This window comes from Psittacula echo (genome assembly GCF_963264785.1).
Source record: "Psittacula echo genome assembly, chromosome: 11".
Lineage (NCBI taxonomy): Eukaryota > Metazoa > Chordata > Aves > Psittaciformes > Psittacidae > Psittacula > Psittacula echo.
In genome coordinates, this window is record NC_137746.1 from 11,217,399 (window position 1) to 11,237,726 (window position 20,328).

A 20,328-nucleotide genomic window follows, 5' to 3' on the forward strand; every position below is an offset into this window, starting at 1 on the left:
ATATGAGTTGCAAGGAGCTCAATTGCCTTCTCTTGCACATATAACACCAAGGGCAAATCCAGTGCTGCTTTCCCTACTGGCAGCCCAGCAAGTGTTGATATGAGCAATGCCCATCACGGAGCCTGAGCAGCGGCGTGATTCATATGAACCACCCCATCTAATTCACACAGCTCAAGCTCAAGTTTAACCATACAGTAAAGGCAACATATATACAGAAATCTTTTGATAATTTGGAAAAAAAAAAAATCAATATTTTTATACTTAACTTTAGAAGAAAAGGAGGAAAATTGATTAAGATATTAATTGCTTATGCTGATCTAGGTCTTCTTTTGAAGCTCTTAATGATCCAAGCTGCTTGTAAAAGTGTTGGTCTCGATGCCATTTTCTTTTAGAAAGCAACAAAGCATCCCAGCGAGGCTAAGCATCTCGTTTTGATATTTTCAGTGTGGAACAATTTGATTTTCCAACTTACAAAGCTTTGCTGCTTTAATTTTTTTGTACATCAAGCCCAGGCAGAAATCAGAACGAAAGCTTTCAGTTTAAGCTAATTAATCCAAACGCTTTGATCCAAAGCCCATTGTGTTTTCTCAGTTTTGTTCTCTGAGCATTTATTTTCAGTGTCTGCATTCCATTTATAGACTGGGGAAAAAAACAGATTTCCTAGAAAAGAGATAACCTGCTGCTTACCCAGGGCTACCCGTTCCGCAGCATCTCACATGCTTAGAGGAGTAAAAAGAAGTTATCTTTTCTTAATTGCATTGTTTGGCCTCCTTCTGAACAGCATGGTCGGGAGACCTGGTCTGACTCTGCTGCTGGTCCCCAGATTCTCCCAGAATCACCCTGACTCTCTGTTTCCTCATTAAATGTTCAGGAACAAAAGGGAAAAGGAATTGTCCTGATAATGCCACTCCAGCAATGAAAAAGAAGCAGCATTTGCAAGGCAAAATCACTCTTTGTGAGAATGTGATGCTCCCCAAGGAGCTTTGGGAAGATGGGAGCTTGGCCAACCAGCTTCCATGAGCAGAGAGGTCCAAGGGCTGCCTTCTCACAGGGGTCTCGTGATGGGCAATGCTGTCCACTAACAACATCTCAGGATCCTGACCTAATGGAGGGAGGATGCTTCTTCCTTCCATCAGTCCTCACTGCTTCAGGGCAACTTAAAAGGGAAAACTAAAAATAAACCCAACTTCCGATGACCTTTAGTGGGTTGAAGCATACTTGGCAATGGGAAAGCAGGTCAGGTACCTCGGGGGCAGAGCTGCAGCTGGTGTACATCTCCCTTTGCATCGCTCTGATGACGGTGCTTGGCAGGGGCCAGGTTTTGGGGGCAACTGTCCCCCGTGGGTCCCCACTCACCCCACGGCAGGGCTGCACAGCACAGTGCACACCAACTCAGTTACACACACAGAGGGGAAACGGAGCAGCCCCAAGATGCTCAACCTCAAGCAATAAGCCCTGACATTGCCTGGGAGCCCCAGCCTTGCTTGCATGCCACAGCAGTGATCCTTGGCTGTTCTACCATGCTGCTGTGGCAGAGGCCTACACAGGGATGTTAGCTGTCCTGAAGGGCAGGAGAGTGAAAGACTCTTGCAGGTTTTAGGACAAACCCTGGTTTCCAATGCCCTAAAGCCTTTGCCATCACCCCTCCCTTTGGCAGATCATGCAGCACATCTCTTCTCCTCGTGTCCTGATCGTTCAAGAGGAAAGGTGAAGGCCCAGCACTCACAACATGCAGGACCAGAGCTTCTGAAGCACTTGTTTTCACTCATGTGCTTTTGATTTGGGAACGTTTGGTGCATCCAATGTAGGGACTTAGCCCCTGTGATGATGTGATAGATGATGCCAGAGGACCTGTAGCTCCTACTGTGCATGGTGTACTCATCCCCTCCTGGCCTTGCAGCATAGCTACAGGTTACAGACGGGCTACGGTGCACACCAGCACTGCCTGGAGCAGATCCAGCTCACGACCGTTCTCCACTGTCTGGGTATTTCTGGGTTTTTTCTGAAACCATTTGCACAGCACTAAAATTAATGACTGAAAATGTGAGTTTGCTTGAAAATAATCTATCATTTGATTATCGCTTTAACGCAGGCAGCCTGGGGAACATCTGCCTCTGCCTGTCTGTGCCTTCTCCTGCCGACACGAGGAATTGCTGGAAAGGGCTGTTGCGCTGCTGTGTAAACTGGAAGAAAGCCAAAGCACCAGCAAATGACTTGGTGGTTGCTGTGACTGAGGAAGAAGAATGGGGTCCTGCACTGGATGAGGCACAGGTCCCACCGTAGCCTCCCAGGGCTCCCTCTTAAAACACCAGTTCACTGCCTCTGGTCCCAGTTTCTGTTTTCCAGGCACTTCCAAAGTAAAATGCTGACCTCTATCATCTCAAAAGTAATTCCATCACCACTGGATTAGTGCACCTGATTTGCACTGGGGCAGCAGCATCTGACCACTCCTGCCTTTGCCTCTGCCAGATCCCACCTCACAGGGGAGACAGGAGACAAGAGAAAAATAGGTGGGGAAGTGTCCAGTGAAGCAGAACTTCCTCCGTCCCATGACACAGACCATGTGCTGTGCTATAATGGGGTCTGCAGACCCCTTAGGCTTCTCTGCTGCCTTTTGGGAGCATTACAGCCCTGGTCTTAGAGGCTTTTCGTGGAAAATGTCACCAGCTTCCGATGAGTCAGAGTCCTGCTTCTCTGCAGCCTGCCCAGCACCAGGCTGGGGTCCCATGGGCGTCTCACTGCCATTGTCTGGACTTAAATCTTCCTGAGAAAGGAGAGGCTTTGCTGCCAGCACACATGCAGCAGGGCTGCAGGAGCACGGGCTGGAAGGGATGCGTTTGGCTGGTGCCTCTGGGACAGACAGACACATCGATGCTACGGCGCCCGAAGCAAGGGCAGCAGCTGCGATCTCTGGCCAAGGCATTTCCACTCCTCCTGCAACTGTGATTCAAGGAAGGTTGTCCACCAAGATGGTTACCAGTTGAAGGTGAAAGGAAGGGGGTAGAAAGCTTGGGGTGCCTACAGAGAGACCTCTGAAAGCTGTTTCATGTGACTGTATGTCTGTGCCTGCAAACACTCGTGTGCATGTGCCTGTGCCTAGGTGTGCTGAAAGGGATGCTGTGGCTTCAAGTAAACCAGAAATGCCAGAGCTAAAGCTGATGATGAACCATCCCTGCAGTGTGTTTTGAGGACAGAGATGCTTACATGATCTTTTTACTCTCTAACTTCCCCTAACCCTGTCTCTTCTGGCCTTGGGACCTGCTATCTAATATTTCCCTTGCAGCCTCAACATTCCTCCCCAGGTCACACAGGAGTGAGGATAGATAACCTTTTCCAGGGGCTTTCCCTGGGTACCCTGCTCTGCAGGTGTGGGACAGGGCTGTCCCTCCAGCCCTGGGAACCAACATCCCTTCCTAGGGACAGTGGCTGAGCACAGCCTCACATGGAAACATACGGCCACTGGTAGGAGAGGCAGTGATCCTGATTTATCTGAGTTCCTGCTATTGCATAGCACATTTTGGACCCAACTCCTGGTGATGCCAGCAACCTCCAGCTCTCACAGTATTCAGCCAGTGTTCAAGTCAGGCATCAGGGAAAGAAGAGCCAGTTACCAACTGAGGGGGCAAAGTCTATTTCAGGTGACTCTGAGGATCTCACAAGGCCATGGAGGCAGGGATGAGAAACCCAATGTCCAGGGAAGCCATCAGTAAAAATAAATGAAATTAGCACCTTGTTTTCTTCCGTCCTCTTACCCCCATCACTACCAAGTCCCTTTTCACTGAGCAATGCAGGGTCCTGAAGACAGCAGCTTCCTCTGTGCAGCCTGAGCTATGTGGTACATGCTGGGTTCTGAAGAGGCAGGAGCCTTATGGGAAAAATACGCATCTAATAACTGCTGTGAAAGACTGTGTTGCAATGCACAGACACAAAGGGATGAAAGGAGGCTGCCTTAACATCCTGACATTTCCTCATTTCTGACTTCTCCTCTCAGGCATCTCCAACATCCTTTTGTGGCAGCTTTTGCAGCCAGTTTCCTCTGTCAAAGAAAAGGAAATGGGATTTCCAAAACACCCTGGGACAGAGCTGATGGTGATGGGTTCTGAGCAGTGCCCTGCACCACAGGTCCCTGCATGGGATCTCGTGGCTGAGGCAGGGAGGTGATAAGGGTCAGAGCTTCCTGCTGTCAGCTCACCAGTGCCAAAACCCAAATATCCCATGGTAAAGGCACCTGAGGCCCTGCTCCACTGGCAGCACCCACTCCCCTGCCCCATGGCACAGCTCCACAGTGCTGGGATCACCCCTCTGGAAGGGGACGAAGGGGAAGAAGTTCTGTGCTGCTGCCCCCTGAGCTCACCGGGGCACCCCATCTGCAGCCCTCTGCCATCCCAGCCTCCCAATTTCAAGTTGTTCTGAAGGCAGCAAGTTAACAAGATTTGCAAACCAGGTCAGCGGAAGAAGCTTAATTAGCTCAGTGAACCGTGGGGACCAGCTCGCAGCGTGTCTGCTTTATTGACTCTCTGAATGGACGTTATTGATGCAGTAGGTGCGAACCTCACTGTGATGGGGTCCTGCGCTCTCCCCTTGAGGGTGGGACACCCAGGCACTTGTCAGGCAGAGCAAAACTTCATAAAAGGGCCCAAATCAGCACCGTAGGACAGCCCAAGTTATCTGGCTATGCTGTATCACCAGCACTGCTTTCCCCCCAAGCCCTGCAGGGATCCCCACTGCTGGTTCCACTCTTCTTACCCACTGAAGGCCTCTGGGAGAGGATAGAGCCAAAGGGGACAGGCAGCAGAGCTTGCAGCGAGCTGGCTGCGTCACCAGCAGCATAGGCGTAGCTCACACGACCTGCTACCTGTCTTGTCATGTCACTGCAAACATCTGCTGCACACATAAACCAGCAAGGGAAAGGGAAGGCAAAAGGCCCTCTCAGAGCAGCATTCCATCCCCAGGAGCGGGAGAGATGTGGCGCCTGTCACGCTGCATGAAAAACCCCTTTCATTAGTGGCAAGACTGTAACTCGCCTCTTTGAATCTCAGCACAGCTCCCCAGGGGCTCCCGGGCAGAGCAGGCACAGCCCCGTCTCCCCTCGCACCCCGGGAGCAGGTCCACTGGGTAAGGCTTTATTCTGATAGATAGTGCCTCACAAACAAAACAAGGAGCTAATGGCTTTGAAGCCCTTCCAGGAATCCTGATGTGCTGCCAGCAAAGCTGCTTGCTGATCATGGGGGAGAAAGCCCCCTCTCCATCCTGCAGCCAGTGCAGGCACCCACAGCCCTCGCCCTGCTCCCAGCACGGGACAGGCTGCAGGCTTCAGGTCAGGCAGGGGTGTCCAGCCTGGGCAGCATCTGGAGAGGAACCATGGCACGGGAGGAAATCCAGACTTCAGCATCAATTGTACACACACACCACGCCTCTGTCCTGGGACAGCATTCCCTTACAGCTCAGCCACCACAGGCCAAGCTGGAGGGTGGGCAGTGCGGGACTGCAGCCGTCCCACCAGCGCTGGGTGGGCAGCGAGCATCACCAGGCAGGAAAGGGCAGCGGGCAGGGAGTGGGCAGGGCAGGGCAGGGAGCGGGCAGGCGGTGCCCGGCAGATGGCGGCGGTGCCAGGCCGGCGCGTCCCGCAGCCTTCCCCCGGGTGCGGGCCGCTGACCCCCCCCCAGGCTGCCCCGCTCCGCTCCGTTCCGTTCTGCTCCCCTCTGCCCCGCCCGGTTCGGCCGTCCTTGGGCTGAGCCGCTGGGGCGGGGCGGGCCGAGGCGCTGCGCGTCCCCCGCCGCGGCTCCACACCCGCTATAAGAGCCGAGCCGCGGCGCGCCGCGCTCCGCAGTGCATGGCCGTGCCTCGCCCGCGGTACCGCGGCTCCGCCGGGACCCTTCCCCGGGCCGGCCCTGGTGTCCCGCCGCGCCCCCTCCCCGCCGCAGACACCCTTGACCTTGCTCTTCGGGAGCGGGAGCCGCGGCGGGCGGGGAGCCGGCGGTGCGGGGCTGCGTTGGGATGCGTTAGCCGGCGGATAGCACAGAGGTATTCCTGCTGGGAAGGAGAGGCAGCCTCCTCCCGCTGAAGAGGGCGCGGAAGAAAAAGAGGATTTAAAGAGCATCTTTGCCCCCTTTGTTGGATGAGAAGGGCAGAGGAGGGACCAGCAAGATGAGCACTAGCAGTAAGTATGGCATTCCCTTGCCATGGCTGTGGGAATGGGGCTGATATTTGCACTGGTCTGGCTGGGAGGAATTGGAAAGAAAATGTCACAGCCGGGTTGACAAGCCTAAAAGGATGGTTTTTTGTTATTTCCTGCCTGGTTTTTGCTTTCTGACAGGCTCTGGCATTGCTGGCCCTTCTTTCATGTGGGCAAAGCCATGGTGCTTATCGCTGCTGAGTACTTTTCTTGGCTTGTATTTCTGGGGTTTGGAGGGCAGATCATGGAATAAAATGTTGATACGCAACATGGTGAGAGGGAGCCAGGAGCACTCTGACAGGCGGCAGGCTTGCTCACTGATGCTGCTGCCTACATATAAATGGACATGGGGGAACAGCCGATAGGGAGGAGGAGCAGGGTAAGGAGAGACCCAGAAACCAGGGGCCTGAGCAAAGCACAGGTGCAGCACTGAAAAACATGTACCTTCTGCAGCTGGGGATGTGGGTGTTTCTTTTGTGTGAGACGGGGACAGAGGCACTCATGCAGTATGCATGAATTCGTAAAGCAGAGCTTGGAAATGTGCTGCGTAAGATGGGAACTGGCACCTGGTACTAGTCTGGCTACTTCGGGTTTCGTGTCCTTGTTACAAAGTCTGGAAAGATTGACCAGGTTTGATTGAGTCACAGTCAATTTCTTATCCCATGCTGATGCGATGTGTGGCAGCAGTACGCACCTCACTAACTCAGCTTTGAGCCATTCCTTTAAAAGCAGTGAGCCCCCAAGCCAAAGGTGTCAATGCTTACGACCACCTGAGGGTCGCCTTCCTGGGATAACCTGCCTGAGGAAGGTGTCCTCCCTTTCTGTGGGTCCTAGAGGCTATATGAAGACAGGAGGACTCCCCTAGGCAGAGAGCAGCAGGAGTAGTGACTGCTCCATTGCATTGGCTGTTGAGGTTTCTCAATCCGAAGGCTTGGGGTGGTTCCCAAGCAAAACACCGTGAAAAATGCCTTGACATGCTGCAAGGCAACAGAACAGGTGATTCCAGCTCTGTTGGGCTGTGTCAGAGCCCAGAAAACTTTCCAGGTGCCCTCTGCTTCAGCCACACCTGGGACCAGGAGGGAGCCTCCATCCCCAGGGGAGTGGGGTTGGTGGTGCCCGGGTAGGGAACAATAGGGACTGATTCTGCGCCTGCTGGGTGCTGATAACAAAGGGTGCTCCTCTGCCTCTCTGGGCAATGAGCTGAGGTCCGGTGTGGAGGGCTGGGATGTGCTCGCTGGGGTCAGTGACCACAGTGGTCAGGTGGGACTGTTAAGCTTCCTCTAAGCCAATTTTAACAAATGCATGTTGGTTCCTTTCGGGATTCCTTTCCAGCCTTAATAGCCGGCTTGGCTGCTGATAGTGATATCAGGGCTGTTTATGGCACTGGTGTGTTATAACTATCTGACTGTGCAGCAGAGCTCCCTCACTGGGTCCTCCCCCATATCAAAGAGGTGCCAGCAAACCCAAATATGCTGCCTGCCTGTTGCTCCGATATGACTCACGGGAGGAGGCCACCGGGTATGCAAGCACAGGGCTGGGTGTCTCTTGGGTGGTGCTTTCTCTTCCTGCCACTGCCTTGCTCTGTGACCCTGGGCACATCACTGCTGTGCCTCAGCTTCTGGATTTGCTGCCACCATGGCTCTTGCCCAGCCCTTTGGATGCCTTTGCCATCTTTGCCTAAATATTGCCATTACTTCTAAGCAGCCAGGGGTTTTAGTAAAGGTTTGGGGACTCTGTGACATCTGCTGACCACTTCCTCTGCTGTTGATCACTTATGGATTGCTTAAGATCCCTTTGGGACCACAGGTGGTATGAGGGCTGTGCAGACCCTGGAAGGCAGTGGGCTCTGCTCTGTTGTGCCTCCAGACTTTTTCCCAGTAGCTGATAGGTTCATACCAGGACTTGCTGTACCCAAATGCTGGCTCATGTCTGTTCTTAGCTAAGGCACAATCTCCTAGCTGGTTCTGTGAGCAAGGCATGGGGTGCCATCTCTCCCATCAGCATGTTCTGTGACTGGTGTGAATGTTGCCAAGAGCTCTCCTCACTGCTGCCTCACCCAGCTCTGCAAATCCTTACCCAGCCTGTGTCCCTCAGGTTTGTGTGCCTGGGAGGCAAAAGATGAGCTCAGAAACCTTGTGCCATTGCCATCTGTGCCATCTTTGTTTCACTCTGCTGATGCTACCTGGTGGGGACCTGCAATGACTTTTGCATCCCTTTGCTAGTGGCCAGTGGCTCAAGGGAGCTCAGTGCCACTTGTTGGTCAGAGGCTGCCCTGCTTATGGCTCTGCCTCCCAGGCATGGCCAGCTCTGCTGCTCTGGGCACTGATTTTTGTTCTGGCTTTTGCCCATTCCCTGCAGTGACCAGTGGCTCAGATGTGGTGGGATCCAGCCAGCAGCTCCGCTGCACTCCAGCCCCTGGTGCACAGCACTCTACCTGTGCAGATGGGAAGAGAGAGGGAGATGCAGCAGGAGGGATGATGAAGCCAAATTGTGCATGGGCTGATCATGTGCAGGTGTATCTATGGCTGCAGGACCAAGATTTTGGGGCTGACAAATCAGATGTGCAGCTGAGGATGAAATGCCACCATCTGATCTGTGAATTCCCACTGCGCCTTTCCATTTCAGTTGGTGTGTTTAGGTAACACTCCTATTCCATCTGAGGCTGACATGAGGCAGGAAACCTGGGGCTGAGGGCCGTGGCTGGCCCCAAGCCATGCCGTTGTGCAAAACTACCTGAGAGGCCTCTGGGGAGCTCTGTATAGGATTTACTGGACTGTATAGACGTATCTCTGGACAGGCTTTGTGCACAGCACACAGGAGTCTTGCCAGCCCTTGCTGAAGGGACAGAGGTTTGCTTTTCACCCTGGTACGGGTCCCAGGTTTGGAGGACCCATGTTGTCATCTCTCTGTGATGCAGGAAGGCAAAGCCATATGGAAATGTGCTTTTAAGGTGAAGAGGAAAAGGCCTTTGATCTTGAGTGTAAACTCATATCCTGAGGCTGCAGATGAGACTAGGTGGCCCTGAGAGTGCAAGGGTTGTGCTGCTTGGGAAGGTGGCTTCTCCTCTTGTGCTCACAGGTGTGCACCGAACATTTGGAGGGCACAGTGTTGATGTTTACATTGGTGATGGTATTTATACCTCCCACTCTGCTAAGAACTGCTAATTGGTTGCAAATGGATTCATACATTCATAAACAGGTCAATCAGTGCTGCTCTGCATTTCCATTGAAGCTGGATTCTGTAGCAGAAACTCTTGCCTGAGAGAAAACCCCTTATGATCACCCCCTGAAATCACCTACGTTCTGTGCTCAACCTCTCCCTCATACTGGTCTGGTGCAGGGATTTTAACATGACCAGTGCTGTTGTTTGTGCTCATTAAAAGGCAAAGGGTTGAAGCTGTCATCTGCCATGAGGATTTAAGACTCTCTGAAATAGTGTGAGTAATTCCTTCTGCTGTTTTGAAGGTAACCATCAGGTTTGGGTGCTGCAGGTCCACGCAGTGAGTACAGTCTGTGAATAGGGGCCATGGGAAATGGCAATTGCACAGTGTCTCTTTTGGTCCAGCTCTGTTGGCGTGGGAGGGGATGCTGCTGGAAGTCTTGGCATGGGTCTCATCAGGAGCAAGGTGTCCCTGGTTGTTATAGTCACCCTGGTCTGAGCAGAGACCTGCACAGCTCCCAGGGGAGGCAGGTTTGGCAGGCTCTGGGTCAGTGTTGCAATGGGTGATTGAAACTGGTTCACAAACTAGAGCTCTTCCAGACTCCTTTCTGTCTCCAGCATGCACTCTGAAGAGGGAGACCAGAATCTGTCTCCATGATAAGCGAATTCAAGGTGGAGGGAACTGGTACCATGTATCCCACATTCTGTTCTGTCTGAGCAGCTGATAGCCTGTTGGTGCATGGAGAGCTCTTGCAGAGGGTTTGGTATGTGAAGTGGAAAGTTGCTCCAGACCATCCCAACCCCTGGACCTCTCAAATTCCTGCTCTGAGGCTTCCCCAGTTGCAAAAAGCTGGGGAAGGAGACATGAGGAAAGGCTGGCCAGTTAAGCATTTGATCAGGAAGGCATCATGACTGATACTGATGAATGCAGTATGTTTGCTTAGTTGTTTTTCATTCCTAAATCATGCTCCCTCTTACATGGTGATCCACTAAGCATAATTACCCAGTAATCTCTAGGCACATGTGGTTACAAGGTGTTTACCAGCAAACTCTATTAAGCCCCATTGTAATTAAAGAGGAATCACATGGTGCTGCACATCTCTGGGAGCTCCAGCTCTGCTCTGCACCAGGCAGGGTGATTCACCATGTCTCACCGCCCAGTGAGGCAGGACCTGCTGAGGAGGACATGGGGTTTTTTTCTCCTATGTTTGGAAGTGTAGTGAACCCAAAGGGATCAGCCTGTTGGTGTGATGAGCAGTGGTAGTGTCTTCCCTGTGAGTAGGCTCTAGTTTTTGTGGGGTGACACCAGGCCTGGGGGGTTATGCTACAAGTGAGCCTTTACAGTCATAGCGCTCATGGTTCCTGGTCAACACTGATTTCCATTTCATCTTTGCAATGCTCAGGCTGCTACAGGCATGAAGTGAATGGAGGACAAAGCCCATCTCCAGGGAGGGGAACACCCAGCAGAGTGAGATGTTGACTATGTCTGTGATGCTGCTGCCTGCTTGCTGAGAGTTTGAGGTGGGCTCTGGATAAGCATTCATGGTCCTCACCCCTGCTCCCCTGATTGCTGCTGGACAGGCTCTTCACATGCAGTGGGAAAAGAGGAAGGTCTTCAAGTAGAGCTCTTCTTTCCCTGCAGGATCTCATGGAGAAGAAGGACAGCTTTCAGAAAGGCTGGAGTAGACTCAGTTCAAGGTGTGGGTGCAGGTGGGACAGCGAAGAGAGGAGGGACATGGATACAAGACAGTTTGCATTAGATTAAAAGCTACCTTCCTAGCATGTTCTCTCCAAACCCAGCTGTGAGCATTACCTAGCTTCTTCCATGGAGGGCTCTAGCACTGTGTTCTGCAAGATTTGGGGACCAAGGGGAACTCTGGGCTTTCCACCCACATCTTGGTCCTTTCAGTTATCACGCTGCTGCCACAAACAACTTGATAGAAGTGGTCCCCTCTGTTCTCCTGGGCAGCCTAGCAAAGGGATAATAATCCATTGCATTCACTTTGATGCCAGAAAATTCAAATCCCCAGCAGCTTCTCCCTGCCCTGGGGTGGGTGGATGGACTCTGCCCTCTCACCAAGCTCTGTTCAGGCTCTCCTGCAAGCCATCTATCTTGGCAGCTTGCACTTTGAAGAGCAGAAGCCATGGAAAGTGTCACTGCAGGCCAATGAAGTGCATGCTGTAAGGTCAGTTGAAGCAATTGAATTAATTCACAGGCCTACCATGCCCTTATAAAATAGCAAGTTTTCTGATGACAAAGTGATGATCAGTTTAGCCAGATAATGATATTTGTGATTGCCAGCAGGCTGGGCTGATGACAGACTGTCCTGTTATCAGCAAGGAGTCAGTTGTGCTGCCTTTGCAGCAAAGCTGCGCAGAAGTGAAGGCAAACCCACCAAGTTCCTGCCAGACCCTGCAGTCCGATCGTGATAGTGCTGTAATGAAGTGGTTGGAACATCTAATTATGTATTTTTAGACCAAATACATCAGCGTTTCTCAGTTGTGAGCACTGCAGCACCTCCAGGAAGCATCCTGGGGGTAGACTGGTAATGGTGAGGACTCAGTTGGGAAGTGATGGGGGAAGGAGAGACCTTTGCAGGATGAAAGGGGGCTTGGAGTGACCACAGTAGCCGTAGGGAAGGCAGAGCCCAAGTCGAGATATTTCTGACCCAGGAGGTTTGCTTGTGAGCAGCTCAGGGCAAGCATGGCAGGATAGGAAGGTGGCCCTTGCCCGAGGGGCACCTAGCTATCCAAAGTACTCCTGTGCCCAGCATCTCTGCCCCATGCATCTGTAGGCTTAGGAAATCACTGGGGAAACAGAAGAGCTTGAGTGCACTGATGCACAGCCCTGATGGCCATGCCTTGCTTCCTAGAAAAGGGGTATCTGATGCTTAACAGGACCAAACTGATCTAGTGTGCTAAACTGCACAGTTCCCATTTATTTGATGGTAGGTTGGGTTTTTGATAGGCTATAGTTTATACCTGCGTTTTTAAGTTTGAGTATAGTCTTCTGAATGCTTTATCAGTACCAGCTGTAAGCCCTGGGCTGGGAATTGATGTGCTTTCTCCACTGCCTGGGGCAGGGATCTGAAACAAAAAGGATCTGGTGCTATGGTTTCCTTATGCATCTTGTCTGACCTTCCTTTCTTCTTACCCTTTCTAAACTGGCAATGTCCTCTGAGCCCCAAACATCACTTGTTCTTCACTTCATGGATGTTTTACTCCACTTTCATTTTGAATCATTTTGGTTTTGAAACTTGGACAACTGTGAAAGTCACTGGGAGGAATGTTTCTCTAAGGAACAGGACAGCCTAAGAGGGGAGCATGTACTTGAGGATTTGAAGCCATCCTATTGGCTTCTGTGTTCTTACTTGGCAACAAGTGGCATGTTTTGGAGAACACTGCACTGCTGTGGGGCAAGAAAGGCTTTTCTAGTGCAATGCCAACGCCAGAGCCCTTCCTCAGCGCAACTTGAGTCCATAGCAATCTGAATTGAAGTTTCAGGGTTTGACCTGTTCTCACAGTAGTGAATTATGTTATTTTCTCAGAAACATGCAGCCAGACTGCCTGAGCCAAGCTGGATGAGACCTAGACCAGAACCCAAAGTGTGAGCTCCCAACGTGCGCGTGCCAGGCTCTGCAGTTCAGCACCCCACAAAAACACACTTCCAGCATCTTTCTTGTGAAGGCACATTGCAAGGCCCTGCCCGTTCTTCCCAGCATCTGTGCTTTGTACTACCTTAATCTGAGGATCTTGCTGCTTTTCTCCTGGCACCCATCCCCCTGGGACCCCTGCACACTGCAGTGTGCTGGGAGCACTGCCCAGCCCAGGGGCACTTGCTTGTGGAGCTATTTTTAAGGCAGCTTGAGGGACCGGGTGGGTTGTTCCATGGCTCAGCAGCACTTGCTGGGACATGTTGGGTGCTGTGATGGGATCTCCCAGTCACAGCTGCTCCCCAGCCTGGATTTTCAGTGGAAGCAGGGAGCGTCCCAGTGACTTTTCCCTGCTGAAATCCCCAGAGGAGCAGAAATAGGGAAGGAAGCTCTGTGTGAAACCCATTTCTGCTTCACATCAGGAGCTGCAGCCCATCCAAGCCGTATGAGCTGCCTCTCCCAGCAGCCCCTCTCCAAAGGAAGGGGTTTCCTTGCCTTGGCTGTGAGGCAGGGCTGGATCAGGGCTTGTCCGTCGGCTGCTACTGCCCTGCCTGTCTCCTGCCGCTCTGAATCAGCATGCTGTTCCCCAGTAAAATCACCTCTGGCTGGCTCGGCCGCAGCAGTGCCTGGCTGGGTGGTGAGTGGCTTTCTCAGTGTGGCTGCAAGGTCTGCGTCAGCCAGAATGGCTGTATGTGACTACCTGAGCAAACAGGTCTGTGGACTGCCAGGAAGGACCTGCAGTCGGTCCCTATGGCTTATGCTTGCCCTGCAAGCTGGAGATGATGGTCAGGTGCTGAGTACAGCACAGGCATGGAAGGGCTCTCCTTGCCTAGCCTGAAGAAATGAGGACTGGAGCAGGCAGAGGTCCCAGAGCCCCTCTGGAGGTGGTGCAGACCCCACTTGCTCTTAGCACCCAGCTCAAATGCATCCCATGTGGCGCTGTGGCAGCCAGGTCCAGCCAGCCCTGGGCAGGCAGTGTGCTGTGCAGCTCAGTGCCGGCTTCTGCCATCCGAGCAGGCAGCTCTGCTCCGGATTTTCCCTCTCTCAGCTCATATCGCGGCAGTCCTCAGAGTGTGATAGAGCACAGGCTTCCCTGCTCCCTCATCTGCGCTCAGATCACGGCTCTGCAAACCGCTCCCTCCGTCTCGGCTGTGCTGGGGGCTGTGGGGCGTCCTTCCCCATCGCCCCGCTGCCTCCTCGGCACCCGCTGCATCAGCTCGCAGTGCTCGGAGGATGAAGAAGGTGGAGCAAGGTAAGATGAGCTCCTCCTGCTATAAATAGCCGCGTCACCCAAGCATCGTCTGGGAGCGATGTGAGCGCCTCCGGGCTCCCGCAGACCTGCCTCCGTTGCAGGCACACCTCACACTTGGTCAGGAGGGCTCCCGCCGGTGACAGGGAGCGTGTCATCGCATTAGCACACCACGGGACACCGCTCAGGTTATGCACAGCCTAATCCCGTCTGGCAGCCGCCGAGGCTGGTGTCCTGTGGCTGGGTCAGGCGTGCCCGCACCTCGCTGGCAGCGGCACTGACACAGCCTGCATGGGAAACCTTCCTCCTGCGGTACAGCTTTAGCAGCTTTGCCCTCGGCGCTGGCGGAGCTGTGCCCGGGTACTGCATGGATGGGGCAGGGCAAGGAGGTGTCTGGTGTGTGTGTGTCAGTCTCTGGGCAGAGCTTTGGTAGGGAAGGGAGAGGCAACTGTTCCGTAGGGAATAACCAGGTCAGGGAGAGAAAAGTGGGGTTTGTGGTGCTGGTGCAGTGCCTGTGTGGTGCTTGAGTGCTTCCTCACTCCATCCAAGCTGGGTTGGAGGTTGGGGTTGATCAGGAAAACCATGGTCCTCCAAATATTCCGGCTGTTGGCAGAGATGCAGTTGTTGGGGTAAGCTGTGCCTTTGGAGGGAGTTTTGCTGGCAGCACCAACATATCCCCCACCCCTTGACCATGAGCTAGCGTGGCAGCCAAGCAGTATAGCAGCTTACATGAGCATGGGCATACAAAGAGAAACACAGCCATCTTCTCAGCAAGGAAGCCCTCCTTCATCTGGTGGCAGATGCTAAGGCACAAAAGGGGATGATGCCCAGCTCACAGCCTTTTGTTCAGTAAGCAAACCCATCCCTTCGTACACCCACAGATACTGCTTGAGGGGACTTGCACCATTGTCCCACCATCTGTCCCAGTTGCCACCTTGGGAGAGGAGTGGGTTGGACCTGATCCTTCCCCTTTGGGATGGGAGATACCTGACAGTGCTGGCCAGGGAGAGCTGAGAATGAGCGTGGATGTTCTCCCCTCCCCTGCTTCTGAGAAAAGGAAAGTCACTGCCTGCATAGTGAGTTGTGTGGTGATGACTGCTTGTGATGGGTTACATATAAAATCCCTCACATCCCTGAGGATGCTACCAGTTGAAAGCTTTTATGGCATTTTAAAAATAGCCACAGAGGGAGAGAGAATGAGAAGATGGATAGGTAGGTGGATCCCTAATAAGGAGAGGAGAGGAAACAGCTCGAGAGGGAATGGAAAGACTTTAGTGAACGGCATGTGAGTGATTACTGAGGGAGGGGGTGGTGTGGTCATACTGAGTTGCATGCCCAGCGGGAATGGGAAACCCTATAAAAAGCCTGGCTGTGAGATATGCTCCTTGCACGTGTGGGGAGAGGGATGGGGCGAGCATCAGCTCTGTCTGTCTCTCCTGTGGGCGCTCGCTGCGTTCTACAAGTAGCCGTTAAAAATAATCCCTGACTCTTGGATGCCTGGGCTGGGCTGGCTGCTGCTGCTCTTGCGTGATTCCCCAAACAGCTCCAGGCTCATCTGTGCTCCATTCCTGCCTCCAGGCTCTGGCTGACAGCTCTGCCTGGGAGCTGATGGATGGAGTTGGTCCTGGCCCTGGCTTTTCCCAAGGTGGCCTTTCCCCACCTGGGCTGTGCTCCAAGAAGGATGCTGAGAGCTGCCTCTCTGCTCTGGCTTCTGGCTTCCTGCTGCCTGACAGCTTGCAGCACCTGGGGGCAGGATCTGGTGGTGGGGCTGTGGCTGGATGAGGATGCAGCTCCCCAGTGCCTGGCTGAAGCAGTGGTACCAGGGCTGCTGGCAGGAGGTCCCTTCAGCAGGACAGCCCTGCTCTGCCTTGTGTCACTGCCAGCACAGCATCTTCCTGGTCCCGGAAAGTGGCTCCAGGCCCTCCCCTGTGCTTGTGGCAGCTCTCCCCATCACTCAGGGAAGATTACACAGAATGTCTCCAAGAAATGCTAATTGCTTTGGCTTGTGCTTGGTACAGCAGAGCCACTGGGCACTCAGAGCTCTTAGTCAGCTTAGAGATCTGCCAGATCCTTCCTCTCCTTCCCCTGGAGAACTGGTGGAGTTCTGCTGCGGCCGTTGCTGATCCCCACATCCCTGGTTCCCAGCTGAGCTGCAGGCTTGCACCCAAGCTGGCCCAGAGGTCCCAAATACACCGTGGCACAAGGCAGGATGTGCTGTCATCAGGGCATTGCATCCCCAGGGTGAAACACCCCAAGCTCAGCCCCCAGCAGGTGCAGTGCAGGGTCAGATGCACCCCTCCTGCTGGAGGAAGGGTGGCTGGAGGGGCAGTGGCAGTTTTGTACCCTGTGGGATGCTGCTGGTGCTGCTCTGTCCTCCCAGACCCCTCACTGGTACTGCCCACCCCTGCTCTGCCATAGCAATTGAAAGCTCAGTGCAACTGGGCTTGTTTGGTGCAGGCTGCTGGGAAGCATTCTTTGGCTTTGCCCCCGCTCGAACTGCAGGGAGAAAGCACTGCTAACAAGACTCCTCTGTCAGACTTGCCAGCCTGTCACATCCAGGCTGTCTCCCTCTTTCTTGCTTGTCTTTTTTTTTTCCCCTTCCTCATCAGCTAGGCAAATACCCAGGGAAGCAGAGGCTGGGGATGGGTTTTCCCTGCCCAGCTCCAGGCTGGGCAGTGGTGATGCTGGAGAGCATTTGCTTCTTGGCCCTTGTGCTGGTCTCGTGCAGGGGGTTGCCACTCATAATGTGCTGATCTCGCTGTATGTCTCAAGCCCACAGCTTGCTTTAATGCTGTAGCGTGGGAGTCCAAGTGCAGCCACCTTCTGTGGGTGCTGAGGTCTCTACCCACTTCCTTTGCCAAACCCTGGGGCAGCCCCTCGCCTGGGGAGGGTGAAGAGGTGCCTCTTACCCTGGTTGGCTTCTCTTGACTCCAAGAAGTTTCTCGCTGGTCTGAAATAACTTCTGGAGGTGGTTCTGAGCCAGCAGCGCAGCCCATGAGTGCCCATGGCCCTCCCCAAGGCAGGGGTACCCCCAGCCCCTGCTCCTGCCTTGTCTGCCCATTGCTGGGCTGCTGTGGGAGCATCCTGCGGCATGTGGCAGAGCAAGGGCTTGCCAACAGAGGTCATCTGCGGCTGCCCTGGCCTTCATTCCTCGCTTGGTTGGTCAAAGGTGGCACAAAGGGTCCGGTCTGGGACATAATTCTGCTCCTTGGCAGGAAGATTTTGGCTTATTTAAGCCAAAAGCGTGTGCAACAAAGCACATGTTCATTTTCCCTGTTGAAAGGGGACTTGTTCCCTCTGGAGAGTGCCAGCTCTGCTGGGCCTGCTGAGTGCCTGTTAATTGTTGCTAATGAGGAGCTGGGAGCTGTGGTTTTCAGAGGCTGTTGGGTTCAGCCTGGGAGGGACATCTCAGTGGGAAGGGAGCCGTGACCTCGGTGCGGGTGAGTTTTGCTGCACGAATGGGTTTGTTAATGGAGAATGCCCCAGTTCCTGTGCCTACAGCGCAGGGCAGCAGCGCTTAGCCCTAACTCCAGAGCGGAGAGCGTGGAGGGTTAAGAGGATCTCTGGTGCTTACTGTACACAGATGGATTTATTTACGTGTATATATAGCAGAGAGGTGGGATGGGGAGGGCTGAACCCACCCTGTCTGGGAGGGAGGTTGAATCTCTGTGGCTGGTCCATGTCAGGAGCTGGGCAGCAGGATGTGATGCCAGGGCTTGGCTGTTTGCCTCCAGCCTGATGGTTGAAGGCTGTTCTTCCCCTGGCACCAAAGGCTTTTAGCAGGAGACAGACGTGTCTGCCTGCCTGCCGCTTCCCGCGCTGCAGCCCCTCTGTTTGAAGTGGGGTTTCTGGGTGCATGCAGGAGCTGAGCAGAGCAGGCAGTGGGGAGGAGGAAGGGACAGGATTATGTCTGTGCCCAAACCCCTTGTCTGCTCGTAAGTTTATTGTTCTGGATGTGCCTTGTCCTGCCGTGTCCCCAGCCTGGTTTGTCCTTGCCCAGTGCCAGGCCCTGCTTGTCACTTGCTGGCCCCATCGCTGGGCTGCCTCATGTTCTTCCATCCCGGGCTCAGGATGTGGCTAGGGAGATGATTAAGCTCCCTGAGAGTGTTGTGCTGTGTGAGCACTGGTGCAGGGGTGTGCTTTACCTGCCTGTGCTGCAGCAGGGACAGGGGTCCTCTCCTGCAGGTGCCCATTGCCTGCTGCCCTGCTCCAGCTCCTCCTGTAGCATCTGTGCTAACTACCTTGCAGTTCCTCTCACCTTCCCTTTGATAAAATGGCTGAGCTGTTCCACTCAGTGCTTTTCCCAGGAGTTTTCTCAGTATTCCTCCTGTTCCCATCAGGTTCCCGTGTACAACCAGCCCTGCTGACCACCTCCTGCTCCCCAGGTACCCTGCTCTCATCCCCATGACCAGTGGGCTGAGGCACCACCCCAGCACTCTCTATCTGCTGCAAGAGGCTGTTTTTGTGTTTACTGTTCAGCTATCGCAGGGGCGACTCAGCAGGGGGGAGCTTCCCTCTGAGGATTTGTTATTTCATTAGAAAAACCAGCCAAAGTGGGATGTGATTTTTCCATTCCAGCTGAGAGAGGCTGTAGTTGCTGTTTTCTGACCCAAACCCTGATGTCTGTTTTTCAATTCTCTGCCTTAATGAAGTGGGACGGAGAAGCAAGAATGGAACATGTTTTGGCAGTGGATGCAGCTCATGTTCTTGCAGTACAAGGGGTTACAACAGTGAATTTTAGTGGTTTTGCCTCTGCCTCTTACCCTGACCTTGGGTCAGGGGTTCAGGTGAGCCCCAAGCCATGCCACAAAGTGTACTTTGCCCCCTACTGCTGCCAGATCCTTTCACAACCAGCCATGGAGGTGCCCACTGTGTCCTGGAGGGACCTTTGCTGGGGCTGTCACAGCGGTGCCAACAGACAGCATCTTGCTGGTGCACTCAGTGCACACCCTGGGTCACCTTGCTGAAGGTCATCTCAAGGTTGGCACCCTCAAGGCAGCTCTCTCCCATGACACCCATACTTCCTCATCCCATTCCTCCCTCCTGCCCCCAGCCTTTGCCCCATGACTTTAAACTGTTTCCCTTTCCTGCTTTTTTTGTCCCCCCCTTTCCTTTTTCTCTGTTTCTCTGTCAGCTTTGTTCACTCTGCTGTGTATCAGGGTTGCCATGGTGACTGCCAGAGCATCTCTCTGCATCCTGGAGTAGTGGTCCTGCGCTTGCCCTGGCCATGGTCACAGTGTCCAGCCGCCACCTCCTCCCAGGGGTGGGGGTCCCTGGGACCATCCCTGTGACACATCCAGGGGTCTGGGGAGATGATGGATCAGGACATGGGGTGGCCTCACCAGGTCAGGATGGGTCTGTGCAGCACCTTGTGCAGGGGGCTGGCAGGGCTGGCTGCATGGCACTGCTTCATCCTCCTCTTGCTGCCAGAACTGTTAATCTTCAATAAATGTTGGGGTTTTAGTGTGCAAGTGCTACTTAAGGAAAACAGAGGAGCTGCTGCAGCACAAGCAGTCTCTTTGGGTTTAATGGGCAAGACAACCTGCCAGCAGAGCAATGTGAGATTATATAAATATGAGCTGTTCCCCATTGCAGGACATGGGCTTATTCCCAAGAACAAGAGCAAAGATCGACGTTTTTCCATCCTAGGAGCCATGCTACTTCTCTTGATATCATCACCTGTAACTGTGAAGTGACTGCAGTGACTTGACCTTGCCTTTGCCAGGCTCAGGGCTGTGGGGTGCAAACCTCCCTCTGTCTTTGTGCAAAGCATTATCTGGATCCCAGATCCAGTCTTTGCTCAGGACTAAGGCTGGTAGTGGGGACTTGGAGGCATTCCCTGGCCATGGTCTGGTGCTGGAGGACACAAGTGGAGTGTGGTTTGAAGGCAGAGTGTGGCTTGTGGCCTTCTGGTGCTGATTAGCAGACAACAGTGTTATCTCTTCAGTATTTGTCAGAGCTGCTGTGCCCCTTTCATGAGATAATTAGGATGACATGTTATTAGCTGATTACTGGGGAAACATATTTACTGAGGATTTATTCTGGAAACAACATTAATCTCCTGTATAGTTGCTAAACCCCCATAAATAATC

The 20,328-nt window shown here is 53.4% G+C and overlaps 1 protein-coding gene across 3 annotated transcripts in view; it reads left to right on the top strand.

Annotated features, from left to right (window-relative positions):
• The first annotated feature begins 5,839 nt into the window (after positions 1-5,839).
• The window catches only part of ABLIM3 (actin binding LIM protein family member 3), a 50,423-nt gene continuing 35,934 nt past the window's right edge, over positions 5,840-20,328 (top strand). For all 3 annotated transcript variants that reach the window (XR_013957811.1, XR_013957812.1, XM_080627300.1), the window contains exon 1: positions 5,840-6,160. Coding sequence is in view for 1 of the 3 variants with exons in the window: in XM_080627300.1 (XP_080483426.1) it covers positions 6,148-6,160 (13 nt within the window). In the remaining 2 variants the exon portion in view is untranslated. The remainder of the gene's footprint in view (positions 6,161-20,328) is intronic.